Here is a 20,088-nt window from a genome sequence, read left to right on the forward strand (position 1 = left end):
GTATCTGTAGAATGAAAGGCTGGGGATCGCAAATTCAATCACTAGCTCCTGGAATGTTTTTAAACTCCCAGCCTTATAAAGCTGTGAGAGAAAATGGATGCCCTGCCGATCCCACTCCTCAATCTTTCCCATTATTTTTACCTCATTAAGCTTGCTATTATCCCACAATGGGGAAAACTCCGAGAAATCTACATAGCCCATTATTTTTTTGACCTTGGTCCAACTCTTGACCATCAGCTGGGTAGTGGGACATCTAGTGATAAAGGAGTCCGCCTCCAACGCTTCTACTATAGTGTCATGGTTGGTGTCACCTAGTAGTACGTTATTTCCTGTTACCCCTTTCCCGGGCCTATTGCACCCTCCCATATGCTGGACCTGTGATGCCAAAAAATAGCATCCCGGATCCGGCACTCCCAGTCCCCCCTTCTCTGCCGGTCGCCGGAGCGTCTGCAAGCCGATCCTTGCTGCCCCGCCCTTCCAGATCAGCTCTCTGAATAAGCTGTCCATTTTGTTGAACCAACGTTTAGCGATCCAAACAGGTGAATTGTGTATGATATATAGGATTTGCGGCATCCAAACCATTTTTATCAGGTTACAGCACCCGGCGACCGACAGAGGCAACCATCCCCACACCCGGCATTTCTGTTTAAGTTTTTTCATTAATGGAACTAGATTTTCTGCGATATATTGTTCCGGGTCCCTTGAGATATTAATCCCCAGGTATTTCAGCTGATTTACTACCTTTATTTGTGGGGTTTGATACGGAAGAGGCTCCGTCAGAGGGTCTATGGGTAATATTGCTGACTTTTCCCAATTGATTTTTAACCCGGAAAAATGGCCGAAGTCCTCAATCATCCCCATGGCCGTCCTTAATGAGTCCTGTGTGTCCCCCAGGAACAGCAGAATGTCGTCCGCGTACATTGCTATTTTCTCCTCTCCCCTCCTTCTTTTAAACCCCTGAACCCCCTGAGACGCCCTTATGGCCGCAGCCAACGGCTCCATTGCCAGGGCAAACAGGAGGGGTGACAGAGGACACCCCTGCCTGGTGCCCCTTCTTAATTGGAACCATTCTGAGCATTCTCCGTTGACTCTAATCTTTGCCCTTGGCTTATCATATAAAAGACTCAGCCAATGAACAAAGCTGGGGCCAAATTGGAGTTCCGCCAACACCTTCCAGATATAATGCCACTCCAGGCAATCAAATGCCTTAGTGGCATCTAACGAGAGGAGCGCTCTCTTACCGCTATTCGCCGTGGGAATCTGCATATTTAAATATACTCGTCTTATGTTCGTACTTGTAGCTCTGTCCGGGATGAACCCGGTTTGATCTGTATGGATTACTCTTGAGATTATTTTCTTTAGCCTTGTTGCCAGGGCCTTTGCCAAAATCTTCACGTCCGAACATAACAGTGATATCGGTCTATATGATGCCACCTCTAACGGGTTTTTCCCCTCCTTCAGCAACATTATTATGATGGCTTCTGTCAGAGACACCGGCAAGTTACCATCCTTCCCAGTGCCGTTTAGTACTTCCAAAAGCATGGGGAGCAAAAACTCCCCATACTTTTTGAAAATCTCTATGGGTAAGCCATCAGGACCAGGGGCCTTCTGGTTCGCCATGTCTGCCACAGCCCTTTGTAATTCCCCAAGTGTCAGAGGGGCCTCCAACATTTCCCTATCCTCTCTCGTGAGCGGAGTTAACTTAAGCTGACCGAAGAAAGCCCTCATTTCCCCCGCCACGTCTTCCTGTACCGAGCTATATAGATTTTTAAAGTACTCCCTAAACTCTTCTAAAATTTCTGGGTTAGTATTTTTTATTGTTCCCTCTCTTCCTTCAATCGCTGGTATGGAATTCGGAGGGCCATTGGCCTTTATAATCAGGGCCAAGGTCCTCCCAACACACTCCCTCTCACAGGCAAACCTCCGTTTTTGAAATAATCTTTTCCTCTCCGTCTTTTCCAAAACCATTCTACTATACTCATTTTGTCTCTCTACCCACGCCTCGTATCTGGATGGGGTTGGATCTTCAACGTACCGTTCTTCCGCTCTTTTAACCCTCTCTTTAACTTTTAGTTCTTCTATCTGATTTTTTCTTGGTGTGGGATATTTTTTGAATTAAGATCCCCCGGAGGAAAGCTTTCAGGGCATCCCAAACTGTTCCCAATGGAGCTGTGCCTATATTCAACTCTGCAAATTCCACCAACCTCTCCATCACAGTACCCGCGTCCTCAATGATCTCGAGCCAAAAGGGGTTTACTTTCCAGTCACCTTTATTAATGCCTCTCTCACCCATTAAATCAATTATCACTGGTGAGTGGTCCGAAATCCCCCCTTGGCTCGTAAACTATTTCTCCCACTGTACCCAGCGATTCCTCGTTACCCAACACTAGGTCTATCCTAGACAGGGTGGCATGTGTCCTAGAGTGGCAGGAATATTGTCTCACCCCGGGGTGCCTCTCCCTCCAGATGTCCACCAATCCCACTTCCTCACAATACTGTAGAAGCGGACTCTTAGGTTTTCCCCTACCCAGCTTTTTTGAAGGGAACCTGTCTACTTCATTATTCATGGTCATATTGAAATCCCTGACCACTACTACCGGGACCCCTGGGAGGCTCACCATAAATTCAGTTAGGTCATCCAAAACCTCCCTCCCAAAGGGGGGAGGGATATAGATGTTAGCTAATACACATTTGCTATTCTCGCAATAGAGAAAAATATACCGGCCTGCTACGTCCACCTTACTGTGGCTGCAGGAGAAAGCTATCCCCGATTTTATCAAAACACTCACACCCCTTGAGTATGGGGTGTGAGTGGAATGAAACTGCATCTGAAATTTTTTATGGTCCATTATCTTTATTGAATCTTTATCCAGGTGCGTCTCCTGCAGGCATAGTATCTGAACCTTCCCCTTATCTACCGTAGAGAGAATCATTTGCCTTTTCAAATTATCTTTAACTCCCCGAACGTTCCAGGAACATATAGTGAGCTTCTTTTTTAATTTCCAAGTGCTATTTAAACCACCACTACCATGCATCTGTGAGTCCTGACTCCTTGTGTCCCTTGGCAAAGTTAAACCACCTCTTTATGTGACTCCTATAATATTTGTGAGATGAGCTTCCCCTTGCTTTAAAATCAACCTTCCCCCCCCTCCCCACCACACACCCATACACATATTCCTCCCCTCCCTCCCTCCCCCCACCCCACCTCCCCCCCCCCCCCCCCCACTCCCCCATTATTTTATCCCTATTGCCCAATTTTGGGCCTACCCCTGAGGCTTCTATAGTGACCGGACACAATTATTCAAGGTGAGAAAAACAGACCTACCACCCCCGGACCCAGTAAGACGACAAATTTTGCGTGTCTCTCCCCCCCCCCCCCCCCCCCCACTCCCCCTTCAAAAAAAAAAAAAAAAATCCAAAGAAAAAAAGGTCCTCTCTTGATTTCCAGATCCTTTGCCTTTTCTACATTTCCTCTTCTCGCTGTACTCTTCCTTTGTTTTTTTCTAACCAAGTTGTGACTTCGGTGGGAGTATTGAAAAATTGAGTTTCCCCCAATGCCACAATGCGCAAGCGTGCTGGATACAATAAAGCATAATTAATTTTCAGCTGCTGCAGCTTGCGCTTGCATTCCATAAATTTGGCTCTCTGCCTTTGAAGCTCAGGAGAAAAGTCCGGATATATTGAGACCCTTGCACCCCTGTATTGAATATTCTTCATCTCCCTTGCCTTCCGAAGAATAGTGGCTTTGTCCCTGAAGCATAATAGCTTAAAAATCAGTGGTCTTGGGTGACCCCCTGGAGCCCATGTCCTGGTAGCCACTCTATGCGCACGCTCAATGGAAAAAAATTCTGAGAGTGACTCCCTCCCGAATCTCTCCTTTAACCAATCTTCCATAAATTTAGCTGGATTATTGCCTTCACAGCCTTCAAGAAGGCCCAACACCCTCAAATTCTCTCTACGTAATCTGTTTTCCATACTGTCCATTTTTTGCATGCATTCATTAAGTTGTTTTTTCATAAGTGAAACTTCCTGTCTTAAAGGGGAGACCTCATCCTCCATCTGGCTGATCCTGTCTTCCAAGGCTGCTGTCCGAGTGCAGACCACCTGCATATCATTTTTTACCGACAGTAATTCACTTTTAAAACTTTCCATTTGTGCTGATAGGACAGTGATAGATACCTTACAGCTATTTACTGCTAGGAAGATATCTCTCAGTGATGGTTCCTTCTCGGCCATTGATGCTATTCCACCATCTCCCATTTCCGTGGTTAAGCTAGGACCCCCCTCCACCATACCGTTCCCCCCCCGGGTCTAATGGGACGTTCACCGCTGCACCCCCCGTGGGGGCAAGGCTTCTCCTTCCAGGCTGGCTGGTTTGATGCTGGGTCCCCCCTATGTGGTTGTTCTTTTTAGGTGTCGTACTTGCATGTTGGTTTGGGGTGTGAGCAAATCGCTCCAATTTGGCGGCTACTTGACTTCCTTTTTCTTTGGGATTACGCTGTGCTAGGGCCCCTGCACCCTCCTGTGCTGATGTCTCCTCCAGCCCCTTTTTTCTGGTCATGATGTGCCCGTTAGATGCGGTGTATACCTATAAGTATATATCCCCCAGCAAGAGCTACTGCAGCCTCTCTCCTCCAATGGCTGTATGATTCTAAGTGTCCCGTACCAGTTCAGGGGTTCCAGTTACTATTTAAAATGTTTCACAGGTTTGCATCAGTCCTCCCACTATATGCTTCAACACTCGCTGCTGCGAGTCACTCACCCCTCCAGTTTAAGGCTATTGCAGCATGAATCGGGTCGTCTCCACTCACACGGCTACCCCCCCCGCAGCTCCCGCTCGATCCCGGGTAGGCGCGCTCCCCTCTCTCTCACACAGGTGGCGCGTCACTGTCAGTCCTCCCGGGAGAGCTCCACGTACGAGGTTTCTCTTGCGGCTGACACCGATCCTCCCCCTTACACCGCATCTGACCCTCAGAAGAAACCAGCGGGCACCATGAGGACAAGCCGTCAGTGTCTCCCACTCCGCTTTACCGCGAAGCTCACAGCATGAGAGCGGGGATAGAGCAGGGACTGGGTCCGGCTGCGTCTCTCTCCCTCACCTCAACATCCGGTCACGCCCCCAGCAATCTCCCTCCTGAATGACCGACTTCATCCCATTCCTGATCCGGTCGGTCTTACTAAATGTTTGACTCACCCCTCCTGTCGCCAGGAGTGAGGGAGCCCCCCCCAGGGCACAGCTTGCTCCCATTAGGGGTACCTCCCGGGGGCCTCCCCTCTTCCCTAGCCTTCTACCGTTTCTCAATGGTGACAGCGAGTGTACCTAACTATGCAGTTGTTTGCTAGACTACTATTTCGTTATCTTTTTATCTCCTGTGCAAGATGTGACATTTGCATGTGAGTATTGTGTATACTTTGTCTTAACTTTTTGTAAATAATAATAAAAAAATTTTGAAAGGAAAAAACTGTTACTCTTAACTACTTCAATAGAGGACACTTTCACCCTCTTCCTGCCCAGGCCAATTTTCAGCTATAAGCGCTGTCACATTTTCAATGATGATTACGTGGTCCTGCAGTTTTTTTTTATAACAGATATAGCTTTTTTTTTGGTGGTATTTAATCCCTAGTGGGTTTTTTATTTTTTGCTAAACAAACAAAAAAGACCGAAAATTGTGAATGGTTTTTCATTGTTTACATAATTTTTGTAAATAAGTACTTTTTCTCCTCCACTGATGGGCAGCACTGATGGGCCTGCACTGATAATCACTGCACTGATTATCAGTGCAGATCCCCCCTGGTGAGGAAAGCCGCTTATTGTCTCTCCTTTACTCACGTGCTGTCAGCGTGAGTAGAGGAATGGCGATAACTGGCACTTCCTATTTACACTGTGTTTGGGCACAGCTGATCACATGGTAAATAGCCTACGTCATAGAATCTCTTTACTGTGAGCAGAGATGCGGTGTGTCCAAGCGACACACCGCACCACCAATCGACACACTGCACGCATGAGCCGCTTGTTCCGAAGGATGTCATGCAGTCAGAACAATTAAACCACCGCCCGGCCGTCATTTTGCTATAAGTGGTTAACCACTTCCCGCTCGCAATGTACTGTGGGCAAGTGACTGGTGTAGGCAAAGCGACCTACCCGTACGTCGCTGCCTACTTCTGAGTTTAGGGCACGTGCATGCACGTCACCTGACCGACACCAGCTGTGATTGTACATGGCGGGAGCCTGTCAGCAAGACCCTGCCAATGATTCACAGTTGGGACCTGCTAATCGGCTGTGTACAATCACAGCCCAGATCTCTGTGTTGATTAACAACACAGAGCTCTGTACAGAGGGACCGATCGGTCAGTTTCTCATCCCTGCTAAGGGCTGAGAAACAGGTCTAGTGGTAAAAGCAGCACACTTTACACACATTACACATTGTTAGGCACACATTTAACCCTTTGATCGGCCCTGATGTTAACCCCTTCCCAGACAGTATTAGTACAGTGTATAGTATTTTCATTGTATTGTGTGTGTATATAATGCAGCAAAAGATGCAATGCAACCCACAAACCTTTACTATAAAATAATAATAATGTCCAAAACAGTAAAATTTTCCAAATTATCTACGTGTCCCAATATCTCAATGCACCAATATCTTCCATAAGTGGTCACCAGTGCTACTCGTGCAAACACCCCCGTGAACAATGTATGCACACCTCCAGACTAGCCCTCGATGGCTAGTCATGGGTCACATGTGCTTTTGCCCCCTTCACACGCTACAAACAGGATGGCTCCAAATTCACTCCTCCACAGGTGGCTCCCACTGTTCCACAGATCCTCCACTCACATAAACGTTCACACACAGTATAATGTACAGTGCATATCAAATACAAGCCGCTCTGTCTCACCACGTCCACTGCCGACATCAAGATTGGCTGTATTTATTGTCACTGGTGATGTCAGTGGCAGTTAGTCAGTTCCCCTCAGTGTCGGTGTCAGATTGTCCACTGCACTAACGCAGTCCCATTATAAGTCACTGATTACTGCCATTAGTAGTATAAAGAAAAATTCCAGTATACAGTGGATATAAAAAGTCTACACACCCCTGTTAAGATGTCAGGTTTCTTTGATGTAATAAAATGAGACCCAAATAAATAATTTCAAAACTTTTTCCACCTTTTAATGTGACCTATAAACTGTACAACTTTGTTGAAGGACCTTTTGATTTACAGCACTGTCTTTTTGGGTATGAGTCTATCAGCATGGCACATCTTGCAAGACTTGCCAATATTTGCCCACTCTGCAAAAACACTTAAAATCTGTCAGATTGCGAGGGCATCTCCTGTGCACAGCCCTCTTCAGATCACCCCACAGATTTTCAATCAGATTCAGGTCTGAGCTATGGTTGGGCCATTCCAAAACTTTAATCTTCTGGTGAAGGCATTCCTTTGTTGATTTGGTTGTATGCTTTGGGTCGTTGTCATACTGAAACATTAAATTCCTCTTTATGTTCAGCTTTCTAGCAGAAGCCTGAAGGTTTTGTGCCAATATTATCTGGTATTTGGAACTGTTCATAATCCCCTCCACCTTGACTAAGACCCCTGTACACACTATACAACTTTTGTCAGATTTTCCAGATTTACCAAAACCATGTAGTGCAAGGGCCTGCCTGATTGCATACAAATTGAAACTCCTAAGGTTTGACCATATATTATATGGTTTTGGCAAATCTGAAGGAAAAAAATCTACAGAAAATTGGATAATGTGTATCCAGCTTTAGGCCCCTGTTCCAGCTTAAGAAAAACGGCCCCAAAGCCTGATGCTGCCACCACCATGCTCCACTGTGGGTATGGTGTTCTTTTGGTGATGTGCAGTGTTGTTTTTGCACCAAACATATCTTTTGAAAATATGGCCAAAAAGTTCAATCTTGGTTTCATCAGACCATGACACATTTTCCCACATGCTTTTGGGAGACTTCAGATGTGTTTTTGCTAAATTTAGCTGGGCTTGGATGTATTTCATAGTAAGAAAAGGCTTCCATCTTGCCACTCTATCCCATAGCCCAGACATATGAAGAATATGGGAGATTGTTGTCGCATATACCACACAGCCAGTACTTGGCAGATATTCCTGCAGCTCCTTTAATGTTGCTGTAGGCCTCTTGGCAACCTCCCTGACCAGTTTTCTTCCCATCTTTTCATCAATTTTGGAGGTACATCCAATTCTTGGTAATGTCACTGTTGTCCCATATTCCCTCCACTTGATGTCTTCACTCTGTTCCATTGTATATCTAATGCCTTGGAAATTATTTTGTACCCTTCCCCTGACTGATACTTGTTAACAATAAGATCCCTCTTATGCTTTGGAAGCTCTCTGCGGACCATGGCTTTCGCTGTAGGATGTGACTAAGAAAATGTCAGGAAAGACCTACTAGAACAGCTAAACTTTATTTGGGGTTGATCAGAGGCACTTTAAATGATGGCAGGCGTGTACTGACTCCTATTTAACAAGAGTTTGAATGTGATTGCTTAATTCTAAACAAAGCTACATCCCCAGTTATAAGAGGGTGTGCACACTTATGCAACCACATTAAGAATCCCCCCAAAAAAAGATTTCAATTTGCTTTTTAATTGAATTGTACAATTTTTATAGGTCACATTAAAGGTGGAAAAAGTTCTGAAATGATTTATCTTTGTCTCATTTTTTTACATCACAGAAACCTGACATTTTAACAAGGTTATGTAGACTTTTTTTATCCACTGTATATACCATAGTTTGTAGACGCTATAACTTTCACACACACCAATCAATATACACTTATTGGGATATAGACATGTAGCAAAATACATTTTGGCCTGAATTTATGAAGAAACTTTGATGATAGTTTTTTTTTTTTTTCTTCTCAGACTTTATCGTTTATATCGCAAAAAATAAAAAACCTAGTGATTATAGAATGCCATCAAAAGAAAGCTCTATTTGTGTAAAAATAAAAAAATCTAAATTATGTTTGGGCACAGTATTGCATGACTGCAATCGCCAGTAAAAGTAGTGCAATGCTAAACGGCAAAAAAATGGCCTGGCCATGAAGGGGTTAAAATCTTACTGAGCGAGTAAATAAACTACTTGGTCCACTGGGTGACAACCCTGCAGTGCTTTTACTGCAGAAAGGGCAGTGTTCTCACCCTGCTAAAGGAAATTAACAGATCCACTGGAAACATGAAAACCTGAGAGAGCACATTGTTAAACCAATAAACACTGTTTTTTTTTTTACGGTTTGAAGATTGCATGTCGTTTTTTTTTTTTCTTTTACTCTGATCACAGTTCTATTTTAAGAATGTCCAGGTTAAAAAAACAAAAACTACTTTTTGTTAACTTTTTAGCATATATTTTATTTTGTATTTTGCAAGGTGAAGTGTTCTATGCATTAGATGAAGACAAAATTTGCAGAGCGACTGCTCAGATGCTTTTGCAGAATGCAGTGAAGTTTAATCTGTCAGAGTTTCAAGATGTGTGGCAGCAAAGCGTTCCTGAAGGGATGACGACTAGGTTAGACCAGCTGAAGGTATGTTTTTGATATACCCACTTGGTATCGACCTATAGGTTTTGTTTCCACAGGGTGACTATAAAAAAAAACATACCTTTCTTAAAATAAGTCTCCCAGCAGGGGTTAAAAACAGCTCTGACTTCAAAGCTCACCTCCAATTTGGTTTCCCTACAGAAGAGGAATGCGTAGGTGACGGGTAAATGGCAGGGATGGGCTCAGGTGGCTTCGGACACTAATCTAAAGCTGCCTGAGCTATCCTGTCAAGAAACTATCAAAGCCAACAGCCAATTCACAGGTGGCATAGGCATTTCCCCGGCTATGATTGGCTGGCAGATTTGACAGCTTCCTAAATGACAGCTCAGGTGGCTTAAGATCTCTCATGTCTGAAGCCGTCGGAAACTTGATCCCTGTGTTGTGTTGACCCTCTGTTGGTAAGGTAGGGACATCAGTGTTACTCTCCCACTTGTAGATTGATGCAGGGAAACCACATGCCTAAAGACAATGCACTTATCCCTGCCGGCCCTCCTCTCCCATCCACCCCAGGCTCTTGTATGTGAGATCATATGGGAGAATTGGCTGTTGGCTTTGGTAGTTTCTTGGCAGGATAGCTCAGGCAGCTTTAGATTAGTGTTCAAAGCCACCTGAGCTTAACCCTGCCATCTACCCATCGCTTACCCATTCCACTTCTGTAGGGAAATCAAATTGGAGAGGGGAGCTTTGTAGCCAGAGCTGTTTTTAAGGATGTAAAGGGAAGGCCGGTGAGAATCTTCACCAGAAGAATGTGAAATGTGCTGACCCCTGTACACTGCCCTGCCTACTACTGACCTCTGTACACTACCCTACATACTACTGACCCCTGTACACTTCCCTGCATATTGCTTACACTGGCCATAACTCGGAACAGATAGACCAGAATTGAGGCCATGCCTGAAACTAGTCGCGCAAATCCTGCCTTCATGATGGACTCCTGCATCAGCCTTGAGGTCACCAATTGTGAATGAAAGTGATTGCTGAATTTTCCAATGAAGCTAACTTTTAAGGTAGGCTAAGTTTTTTTTTTGTGTTTGTTTTTTTTTTTTTTTTTTTTTTTTTTTTTTTTTTATTACAGTGCCCTTAGTTTTATTCGTTTTTTCTATATTTTCTAGTCTTGCCATCCTTACTTTATATTGGGGCTTTTTTAATTTGTTTTTGTTTTTTAATAAAAGGCACTGCACCCTGGTGTTCTTAGATCGCTTCCATGTTGTTCAGGTAGATCTCCACCTCTCAAATGTTGTCTACTCCCTGCCCTATGGTAATTCCACTGCACCCTTTTACGTTCTCAGCGTTTTGGGTGATCACCACAGTGCCTTTTGCACTCCTTGTAATGATGCAGACGTTATCAGGTCAGCGCAACTCTGGTTGATTGAGGAAAGCTCACTGCCAGCTGAAGAGCACCCTGTGTATCACATGACTGACCTGAAGTGACCTGGGAGGCAGCAGGAGTAAGCCTGGTGTTGGACTTTTCGTATATTACCCATTGTTTTGAGCCACGTTATCAATATGGGTGTGTGACAGCGTGAGAAAGCAGGAAATCAAATGGGATACTTTTGTCGCTGAATAACAGGAAGTGCCAAAACAAAGACCTTCATTGCAGACTCACCAGCTATTGTTTTAAAGGGTTAATATAGTTTTTTTTTTTTATTAAAATAATAAACATGTTATGCTCACCTTCTCTGTGCAATGTTATTGCACAGAGTGGCCCCAATCTTCCTCTTCTCTGTATGCCACCATACTAAGCCAGCTCCCGACCCGTACTCCATAGACACACCCAGAACTGCTTGGCCCCGCTCCTGCTGCTTCCAGAGTTCGCAGCACTGGATCGATTTAAGACTCTGGTATTTAGAGATGTGGGGTAGGACAGCAAACTGTAGGCCCCTTGCACACGGGCGTTGTGTTTACTCAGGCACTTGTGATGCCCGTGTGCAAGGGACCTACAGTTTGAGTAATGTTGGGTTTAGATGAGTAAAGGTGTGCAAACGTATAGATGAGTAAAATTCTTCTTCATTGCCAGTATTTTAATATACTAAAAACAAAAAAGATTTTGCGCTAAAGTCTAACTAAATTAAATGAAGAGCAGCACCTGTATATCATCTGAATTCAAAAAGAAGTGATATATCACAATTCAAATTTTGGAAAAAAGAGAAGTACATCTTTCTCATCGTTATGATTATAAAATCCATGATCCACGAACAGCATGAAGAGTGATCAATACTCAACACAATCTTGTGCCCTCCACCACACTTGGGGTACTTTAATACTGGGGCGGTGCCGGCATTGGCAGTAAAGCAGCTCTTTGACGCTGCTTTTCGGGCGGTAGCGGGGGCGCTTTTATCCCCCAAGAAGGGGTTAAAAAGGGGCTGTGCCAAGGTTTTGGATATTATACACTAACACAATAATCTAAAAAATATATGTTACGTTACTTAGCAAACAGGTTAAAAAAAAAGATATACAAAATGAGCATACAAAGTAAGGGTGTACATAAACAATAAGGGAAAAAGGTACAAAACCAGCATGTGCAGCAATAGTGCAAGAACCCGCTAGTAATATGGCAGCAGGTCTTGTTCACAGGTACTGTATTCCTACATGTTTCGCCAACATTGGCTTCTTCAGGGATAGTTGGTTATACCTGTGGTAGTGTCAAAATTTATAGATAAAGAGAATAAATAATCAAAAAGAAATATCGCAATATATGTGTGAACATAACAGTTAGAGTAAATATTCAAAGGCAGCTAGACATGGCCAAAAGTCGCCCCTCAAAAAACACTGCCGGGGCCCGCAACCCCCAGACCCAAAACACCCCAACGGCTGCCCGTTGGGTCACCCCATGAATCCACCTCCCATTCTGATGGTTCTAAAATACCTACCGGTGATTCACAGTAGGCGAGCGGGACAGCCCCCAGGAATGAACCCGGAGTCCCAAGTCGCAAATAGGGTGGCTGCAGGGGGCGAAAAAAAAGGGGGCCTGGCAATATAAGAGCCCTTTCACGTGGGGGCGGCATTGGTGGTAATACCGTCGGTATCCGGCCGCTAGCGGGGCGGTTTTAACCCCTGCTAGCGGCCGAGAAAGGGTTAAATACCACCGCAAAGCGCCTCTGCAGAGGCGCTTTGCCGGCGGTATAGCCACGCCGTCCCATTGATTTCAATGGGCAGGAGCGGTATACACTCCGCTCCTTCACCGCTCCAAAGATGCTGCTAGCAGGACTTTTTTAACCGTCCTGCCAGCACATCGCTCCAGTGTGAAAGCCCTTGGGGCTTTCACACTGGAATGAAAGCAGTGGCACTTTCGGGTCAGTTTGCAGGCGATATTATTGGCGCAATAGCGCCTGCAAACCGCCCCAGTGTGAAAGGGCTCTAAGAGAAAAAGATATAAATTTCATAGTGTTGGTGGACACTCCGAATAAATCAGAGTAGGAATACACATGCGGGAAAAAAACATGTAGGAATACAGTACCTGTGAACAAGACCTGCTGCCATATTACTAGCGGGTTCTTGCACTATTGCTGCACATGCTGGTTTTGTACCTTTTTCCCTTATTGTTTATGTACACCCTTACTTTGTATGCTCATTTTGTATATCTCTTTTTTTAACCTGTTTACTAATAAAGTAACATATATTTTTTAGATTATTGTGTTAGCCTTTGTTCACACCAGAGGCGGCACGACTTGCAGGTCGCCTCATGGAGGCGACCTGCACACGACTGCCCGGGCGACTTGCAAAACGACTTCTGTATAGAAGTCTATGCAAGTCGCCCCCAAAGTTGTACAGGAACCTTTTTCTAAGTCGGAGCGACTTGCGTCGCTCCCCTTAGAACGGTTCCATTGTACAGAACAGGAGGCGACTTGTCAGGCGACTAGGTCGCCTGACAAGTCGTCCCTGTGTGAACCGAGCCTTGGTGTATAATATCCAAAACCTTGGCACCGCTATAATCCCCCCCCTTTTCTCATTTCCCACTACGGTTACACAAACTAATTGGGATGAGGTGCCGTATTACATTGAGGACTATCTAGCCACACCCCCTTTCTTTTGGGGCTAAAAAGGGGTTAAAAGTGCCCATGAAGAGGTGCCCATTCATTTCAATGGGCAAGGGCGGTGCGGGAACGGTGTATACACCGTTCCCGCTCTGCCCCAAAGATGCTGCTTGCAGGCTTTTTTTATTCCTGTCCTGCAAGTGTACCGCCCCAGTGTGAAAACACTCAGGCTTTCACACTGGAGAGGCGCTTTACAGGCACTAAACGCCTGAAAAGTGCCTCAGTATGAAAGGGGTCTTAAGCCTCTTACCAGAATCCCCCCCCCAATGAGTACGACTCACCAGATCTGACCTATAGACCTTCAGCAACAGGGTGTTAAACAGCTCCAGATATAGCAACACCAGGTCAAACTATATTACTCAGCCACATTAGAAGAGGAAAACATAGCATAAATACTGCAAGATAAGTGTTTGTTTATTAGAAAACGTAAAGGGTACTTGCATTCAAAAAAGCAGGTACATGAGATAAAAACAAAAACTTCTGGCAGCCAGCAGGCATGATGATGTCACAGATTCTGGCCCCTCCCAACGTGTTTCGCGTCCGAGTGCGTTGTAAGAGGAAAATGGGAGCGTCTCTTCACGCTGTTAGTGGATCTTGGATTTTATAATCACAATGATAACAAAGGTGGACTTATCTCTTTATTTTTTTATCTTATGAATTTTAAATTGTGAGATCACTTTTTTCTGAATTTATTTATATGAATTTGCACCTCAACTCTGTATGTTATATGGCTGTATTAATATAACACCCTTCGTTACATCAGGAAACTCATGGTATTTTGTATATATGTATTGTGGCATACTCGCGTAAACATTTTAAAGTAAATTACTGCACTCAAATGTAAAATCTTCTAGATTTGTTTTACTGCTCTGTACGCAACACTGTATTACTGATCTTTACTCAGCTGTGTGCAATGTCCCATAGACAACAATGAATCTCATTTCCGATCAGTAAAAAAAATCTGGATTTTTTTTACTCCTGTGTACAACAGGCCTAAAACGTCTTTTATCCTAATGCAGGAAATGCATTGAGGTAAAAAACATTTGCCTTTAGAACCACTTTAATGAAGTTGCAAATTTAAGAACAATGAAAACAACTTTTAGGATTTTCATTAACATTTTAAAGCATATTATGAGACTTTAGTGATTAGGCTTAGATCTATTTTAAATGATACAGCTCTTCCTTTTTATCCTACATTTTTATGTCTCCTAGGGATTAGCCTTGGTGGATCGTTCATCTCGGCCAGAGACTATCTTTCTGTTGAAGACTGAAGACCTACCTGAGGACACTCAGGAGCGGTTCAACGCCTTATTTACCATGAGAGAAAAATGGACAGAAGCTGATATTGCACCATATATCCAGTAAATAATCTGTGTATTTAATGTATCCTTTCCCCTTTGCCAGTGGCCTTAAGCACCTTACACACGCCTTTTTTGGAGTGCGGCTGCTCAGCGGGGAATCTGTCTACTGTTCCCCACTGAGCAGGCAGATGGCCAATCAGTGTCCACTCTGCTTATGCAAAGCGAACACCGACACAACCCCCTCTCCTCTGAGCGGTCGGATGTAAATGGACTGCCTGTCCGTTTACACCTGACTGTAAGCCGATCCGATCCTCCAGACCAGTTTTTAGCAGAAAGGATCAGATGTCGGGCAGGTGACGACAGACACCCGCTGCTCCATAGAGGAGACTAGAGGGTCAGAGATCGAGTCCACCTGGAAACACTGACAGGTTGACCCAATCGGTCCACTTGTGTGAAAGGGCCCTTGTTGAGTTTGAAAGTGCTACATGCTGCATTGACCTATGATTTATCGCTTGATCTCTTCTCACTTTTATTTATTTGTTAGGGATCTGTGTGGGGAAAAGCAAACCATCGGAGCACTGCTGACGAAATACGCCCGCTCTTCTCTGCAGAATGGTGTCAAACTGTATAACTCTAGGCGACCTCTGTCCTAGCACATTTGCTTCTGTTGTACAATATTGTAAAAAATGTCTTTGTATTGTTTTATAAAACTGTTATTGGTCATATATTATTTTTTTTTTTTTTTTATAAACCAGTATTTATTTACATTACAATGTATTCTCTATACTGGAAAATCTGTCAGGATGTGGCGTAATCATTTTGGTTTTGCAGAAGCTGCGCTTTGTAGAAGTTAGTTGAGATATTTGGCCACAGTAGTCCACGAGTGATAGAAAAAAAAAAACATGATTTGGTTCGCTGGGAACTATTCAGAACTAGAATTTGTTTTTTCTTCAATCAGAATTGCAGGGTGGGGAGCAAAATAAACATACAATAAGTGTTAAGTTAAAGCAGTGGAACAATACAAAAATGACCGCGTTTGTAAATATAGTTTGAGACTGAGGTAACAGTGCTGTGTCTAAGGATGAACATTCCCAACCTGGAATTTTTTTATTTTAAAAATGTATATATAAATCTTTGTCCTGCAGTCTTCTAACCGGTTCAGTGATGTTACTGCAGCTTCCTTTTCATCCTGTAGCTGCAGGGGGCATGCATTTTTCCTGGACTGAGTGATGCTCACATAAAACATGGCAGCCCCCCCCCAGACTGACTATCTCCAAGTACTGACACCCCAATCCAATCTTCTGCCACTGACACCCCAGGTTGATGGACCTCCATCAACCCCAAACTGACTACCCCCACCACCAACTGATACCTTAGACTGACAGACTACCCCACCACAAATTGCTTACACCCCAGACTGACACGCAGCTCACTGACAGGCCAAACCCTCACCTACCCTAGATTGACACCTTAACTACTGACAATCCAGACTGCCCCCCCCCCCCACTTAATGACAACATAGACTAACACTCCACTCCCCAACTACTGAGACCCCAGACTGGCTCAGCCTCGTCCCACCCACTGACACCCCAGACTGACAGACTACCCCAACCACTGACGCAAACCATTTCAGCCCCCATCCACTCCTTTACGAGTTGAAATGAGCAGATATACGATCATGAAGTAGGGAATTGGGAGCATGCAGGCTGGTAGAGGATCAGATGAAACATCCATTCCTTTCCCTGTATAAATGACAGCTGTACAATAACCAATGGGCGTTTGAAGTAGTGCTTGTTACGTAGTAAAGTTGCCTGGTGATTGAGGGGTCAATGGCAAGCAGCCTCCTTGGCTCACTCCCCATCAGTTATGAGGTTAACTCTGTGTGCAGCCATTCTACTCCTACTTTCCTCTCTTAAAAAGTTGCCTTTTGAAATTCTGTATCCCTGCTCTCCTTCTCTTCTCCTTCTAATAATGATGCAAGGCAGTTGTGGGGTTAATTTGTTTTGCGTTACTCATTTGGCTCCTGCCAATAAAATTCTGTACCCCTTGTGTCTCTAATGTTGCTCTGCAGTTAGCAGGGGTAAGCTATTAGGTTGGCTGCAGCTCAGCACTCAGCTCCTTCCCCCGCTAATCACTTGCATGGAAGATCTGGAACTGGCGCACACATAAGAGGGGAATGTTTACTTTTTTTTTGTTTTAAGAAAGTTTATTGAAGCAACCAACAAACAATCATAACCTGTTGGATCCAGAGAGTCCATATACACTAGAAAACTGTGAACATACAGTATCTCACAAAAGTTTGTGTAATAGTATAAATTTGCTTCCACTCAAAGTAACTCAACACACAGCCATTAATGTCTAAACGTCTGGCAACAAAAGTGAAGTACATCCCTAAGTGAAAATTTCCAAATTGGGCCCAATTAGCCATTTTCCCTCCCCGGTGTCATGTGACTCGTTAGTGTTACAAGGTCTCGGGCGTGAATGGGGAGCAGGTGTGTTAAATTTGGTGTTATCACTCTTACTGGTCACTGGAAGTTCAACATGGCAAAGAACTTTCTGAGGATCTAAAAAAAAAGAATTGTTGCTCTACATAAAGATGGCCTAGGCCAGTGATGGCGAACCTTGGCACCCCAGATGTTTTCAAACTACATTTCCCATGATGCTCAACTACACTGCAGAGTGCACGAGCATCACGGGAAATGTAGTTCCAAAACATCTGGGGTGCCAAGGTTCTCCATCACTGGCCTAGGCTATAAGAGTGCCAAGACCCTAAAACTGAGCTGCAGCATGGTGGGCCAATACCATACACTGGTTTAACAGGACAGGTTGCACTCAGAACAGGCCTTGTTATGGTCGACCAAAGAAGTTAAGTGCATGCTCAGCATCATATCCAGAGGTTGTCTTTGGGAAATAGATGTATGAGCTGCCAGCATTACTGCAGAGGTTGAAGGGGTCGGAGGTCAGCCTGACACTGCATCAAATTGGTCTGCATGGCTGTTGTCCCAGAAGGAAGCCTCTTCTAAAGATGATGCACCAGAAAGCCCGCAAACAGTTTGCTGAAGACTAGCAGACTAAGGACATGGATTACTGGAACCATGTCCTGTGGTCTGATGAGACCAAGATAAACTTATTTGGTTCAGATGGTGTCAAGCGTGTGTGGCGGCAACCAAGTGAGGAGTACACAGACAAGTTTGTCTTATCCACAGTCGAGCACGGTGGTGGGAGTGTCATGGTCTGGGGCTGCACGAGTGCTGCCGGTACTGGGGAGCTACAGTTCATTGAGGGAACCACGAATGCCAACATGTACTGTGACATACTGAAGCAGAGCATGATCCCCTGCCTTCAGAGACTGGGCCGCAGGGCAGTATTCCAAAAAAATAGGTTAGATCTCCTGACGGCTGGGGACCAGGCTTTCGGAAGCAAAGTCTTACAGGCTGGTCTGTGTTATAGGAATAAAACTTGCGCACTACTATGTATAGTTTGGAGTGAAAATAAAGCATCAGACTCCAGTGAAAATGGTGAAATAGAATATCAGAGAAAGCTAAAAAAAAACACAAAGAATATAATAGATGTGAACGGCTGCAACCACTTAGTGTACTCAAAATCACTGCATGAACAAAATAAAAAAAGGGGGAAGTGGCGCACTTATTCAAATTCATTTAAAATGGTTTTATGGTATTTTTGGGCAACAAGTGGTGGAGCTCTCTACTCATGCATGCTGGATGCTTATGTGGTCATTGTTTGCAGTGCCATCTACACAAGAAGTATTAGTGTTTTGGACCAAGGTTTTCTCTATATATGGAACTACCCAGTGATGAGTGCAGGATGTGTTGGTGCCAAGATTCCATGCAGCATCTCGTCTTCACTTGGGACCTGAATGTCTTCGCAGACCCACCAGTAGGATTCCCCATTCACTGTCTTATGAGCCTTGTTTGACCTTTTGGTCATTATTGGAGGTGAGCGGCCAATCTATAAATTTTACAATCGATGTTGGATTGATATTTTGTTTTCGTTCTATCAAGTTACCGTTCTATGAGACCTCCATCTCCATATAAACTGGTTTTACAAAACATTTGGTTTTACTTGGACTTTTTTTGCACCTTGTTTTAGTTAATTTTATTTTTGGGCTTTATGTTAACGGCACACTATAATAAATAAGTGGACCACTCCCCCCTTCTCTTTTCTTACAGGCTGTTGTCCCACCCTAAATGGGGTAAGTCTCGATTATCCTCTTGGGTGCTGTCCTGAAAGACAGTTAGACTTTCCAATAGTCTTTGAGGACAGCAATAACCGGCCCTTTTTTTTTTTTGCTGTATACTATGATATAGTTGTGCTCATAAGTTTACATACATTACATAGTAGATGAGGTTGAAAAAAGACACAAGTCCATGAAGTCCAACCTATGTGTGTGATTATATGTCAGTATTACATTGTATATCCCTGTATATTGTGGTCGTTCAGGTGCTTATCTAAAAATTTCTTGAAACTATCAATGCCCCCTGCTGAGATCACAGCCTGTGGAAAGGAATTCCATTTCCTTGGCGCTCTTACAGTAAAGAACCCTCTACGTAGTTTAAGGTTAAATCTCTTTTCTTCTAATTTTAATGAGTGGCCATGTGTCTTGTTAAACTCCCTTCCGCGAAAAAGTTTTATCCCTATTGTGGGGTCACCAGTATGGTATTTGTAAATTGAAGTTTTATCCCCTCTCAAGAATCTCTTCTCTAGAGAGAATAAGTTCAGTGCTTGCAACCTTTCCTAATAACCTCCAGACCCTTTATTAGCTTTGTTGCTCTTCTTTGTAGTTGCTCCATTTCCAGTACATCCTTCCTGAGGACTGGTGCCCAGAACTGTACAGCATACTCTAGGTGCGGCCGGACCAGAGTCTTGTAGAGCGGGAGAATTATCGTTTCAACTCTGGAATTAATCCCCTTTTTAATGCATGGCAATATTCTGTTTGCTTTGTTAGCAGCAGCTTGGCATTGTTGACCCTAGGTCCTTTTTTTATCCTAGATTCCCCCAGAGGTTCTCCCCCCAATGTATAGAGTGTAGTCATTTTTTTGCCACCCAAATGCATTATTTTACATTTTTCTACATTGAACCTCATTTGCCATGTAGTTGCCCACCCCATTCATTTGTTCAGATCTTTTTGCAAGGTTTCCACATCCTGCGAAGAAGTTATTGCCCTGC

The 20,088-nt window shown here is 44.1% G+C and overlaps 1 protein-coding gene across 1 annotated transcript in view; it reads left to right on the forward strand.

The window, feature by feature from the left end:
- The window catches only part of DSCC1 (DNA replication and sister chromatid cohesion 1), a gene marked incomplete in the record, with an annotated part of 71,934 nt that extends 56,308 nt beyond the window's left edge, over positions 1-15,626 (forward strand). The window contains 3 exon segments of the mRNA XM_073616002.1: positions 9,397-9,551; positions 14,813-14,961; positions 15,446-15,626. Of these exon segments, the coding sequence (XP_073472103.1) occupies positions 9,397-9,551; positions 14,813-14,961; positions 15,446-15,554 (413 nt within the window).
- Positions 15,627-20,088: the final 4,462 nt, after the last annotated feature.

The sequence above is a fragment of the Aquarana catesbeiana genome, linkage group LG02 (genome assembly GCF_042186555.1).
Source record: "Aquarana catesbeiana isolate 2022-GZ linkage group LG02, ASM4218655v1, whole genome shotgun sequence".
In the NCBI taxonomy this organism is placed as follows: Eukaryota; Metazoa; Chordata; class Amphibia; order Anura; family Ranidae; genus Aquarana; species Aquarana catesbeiana.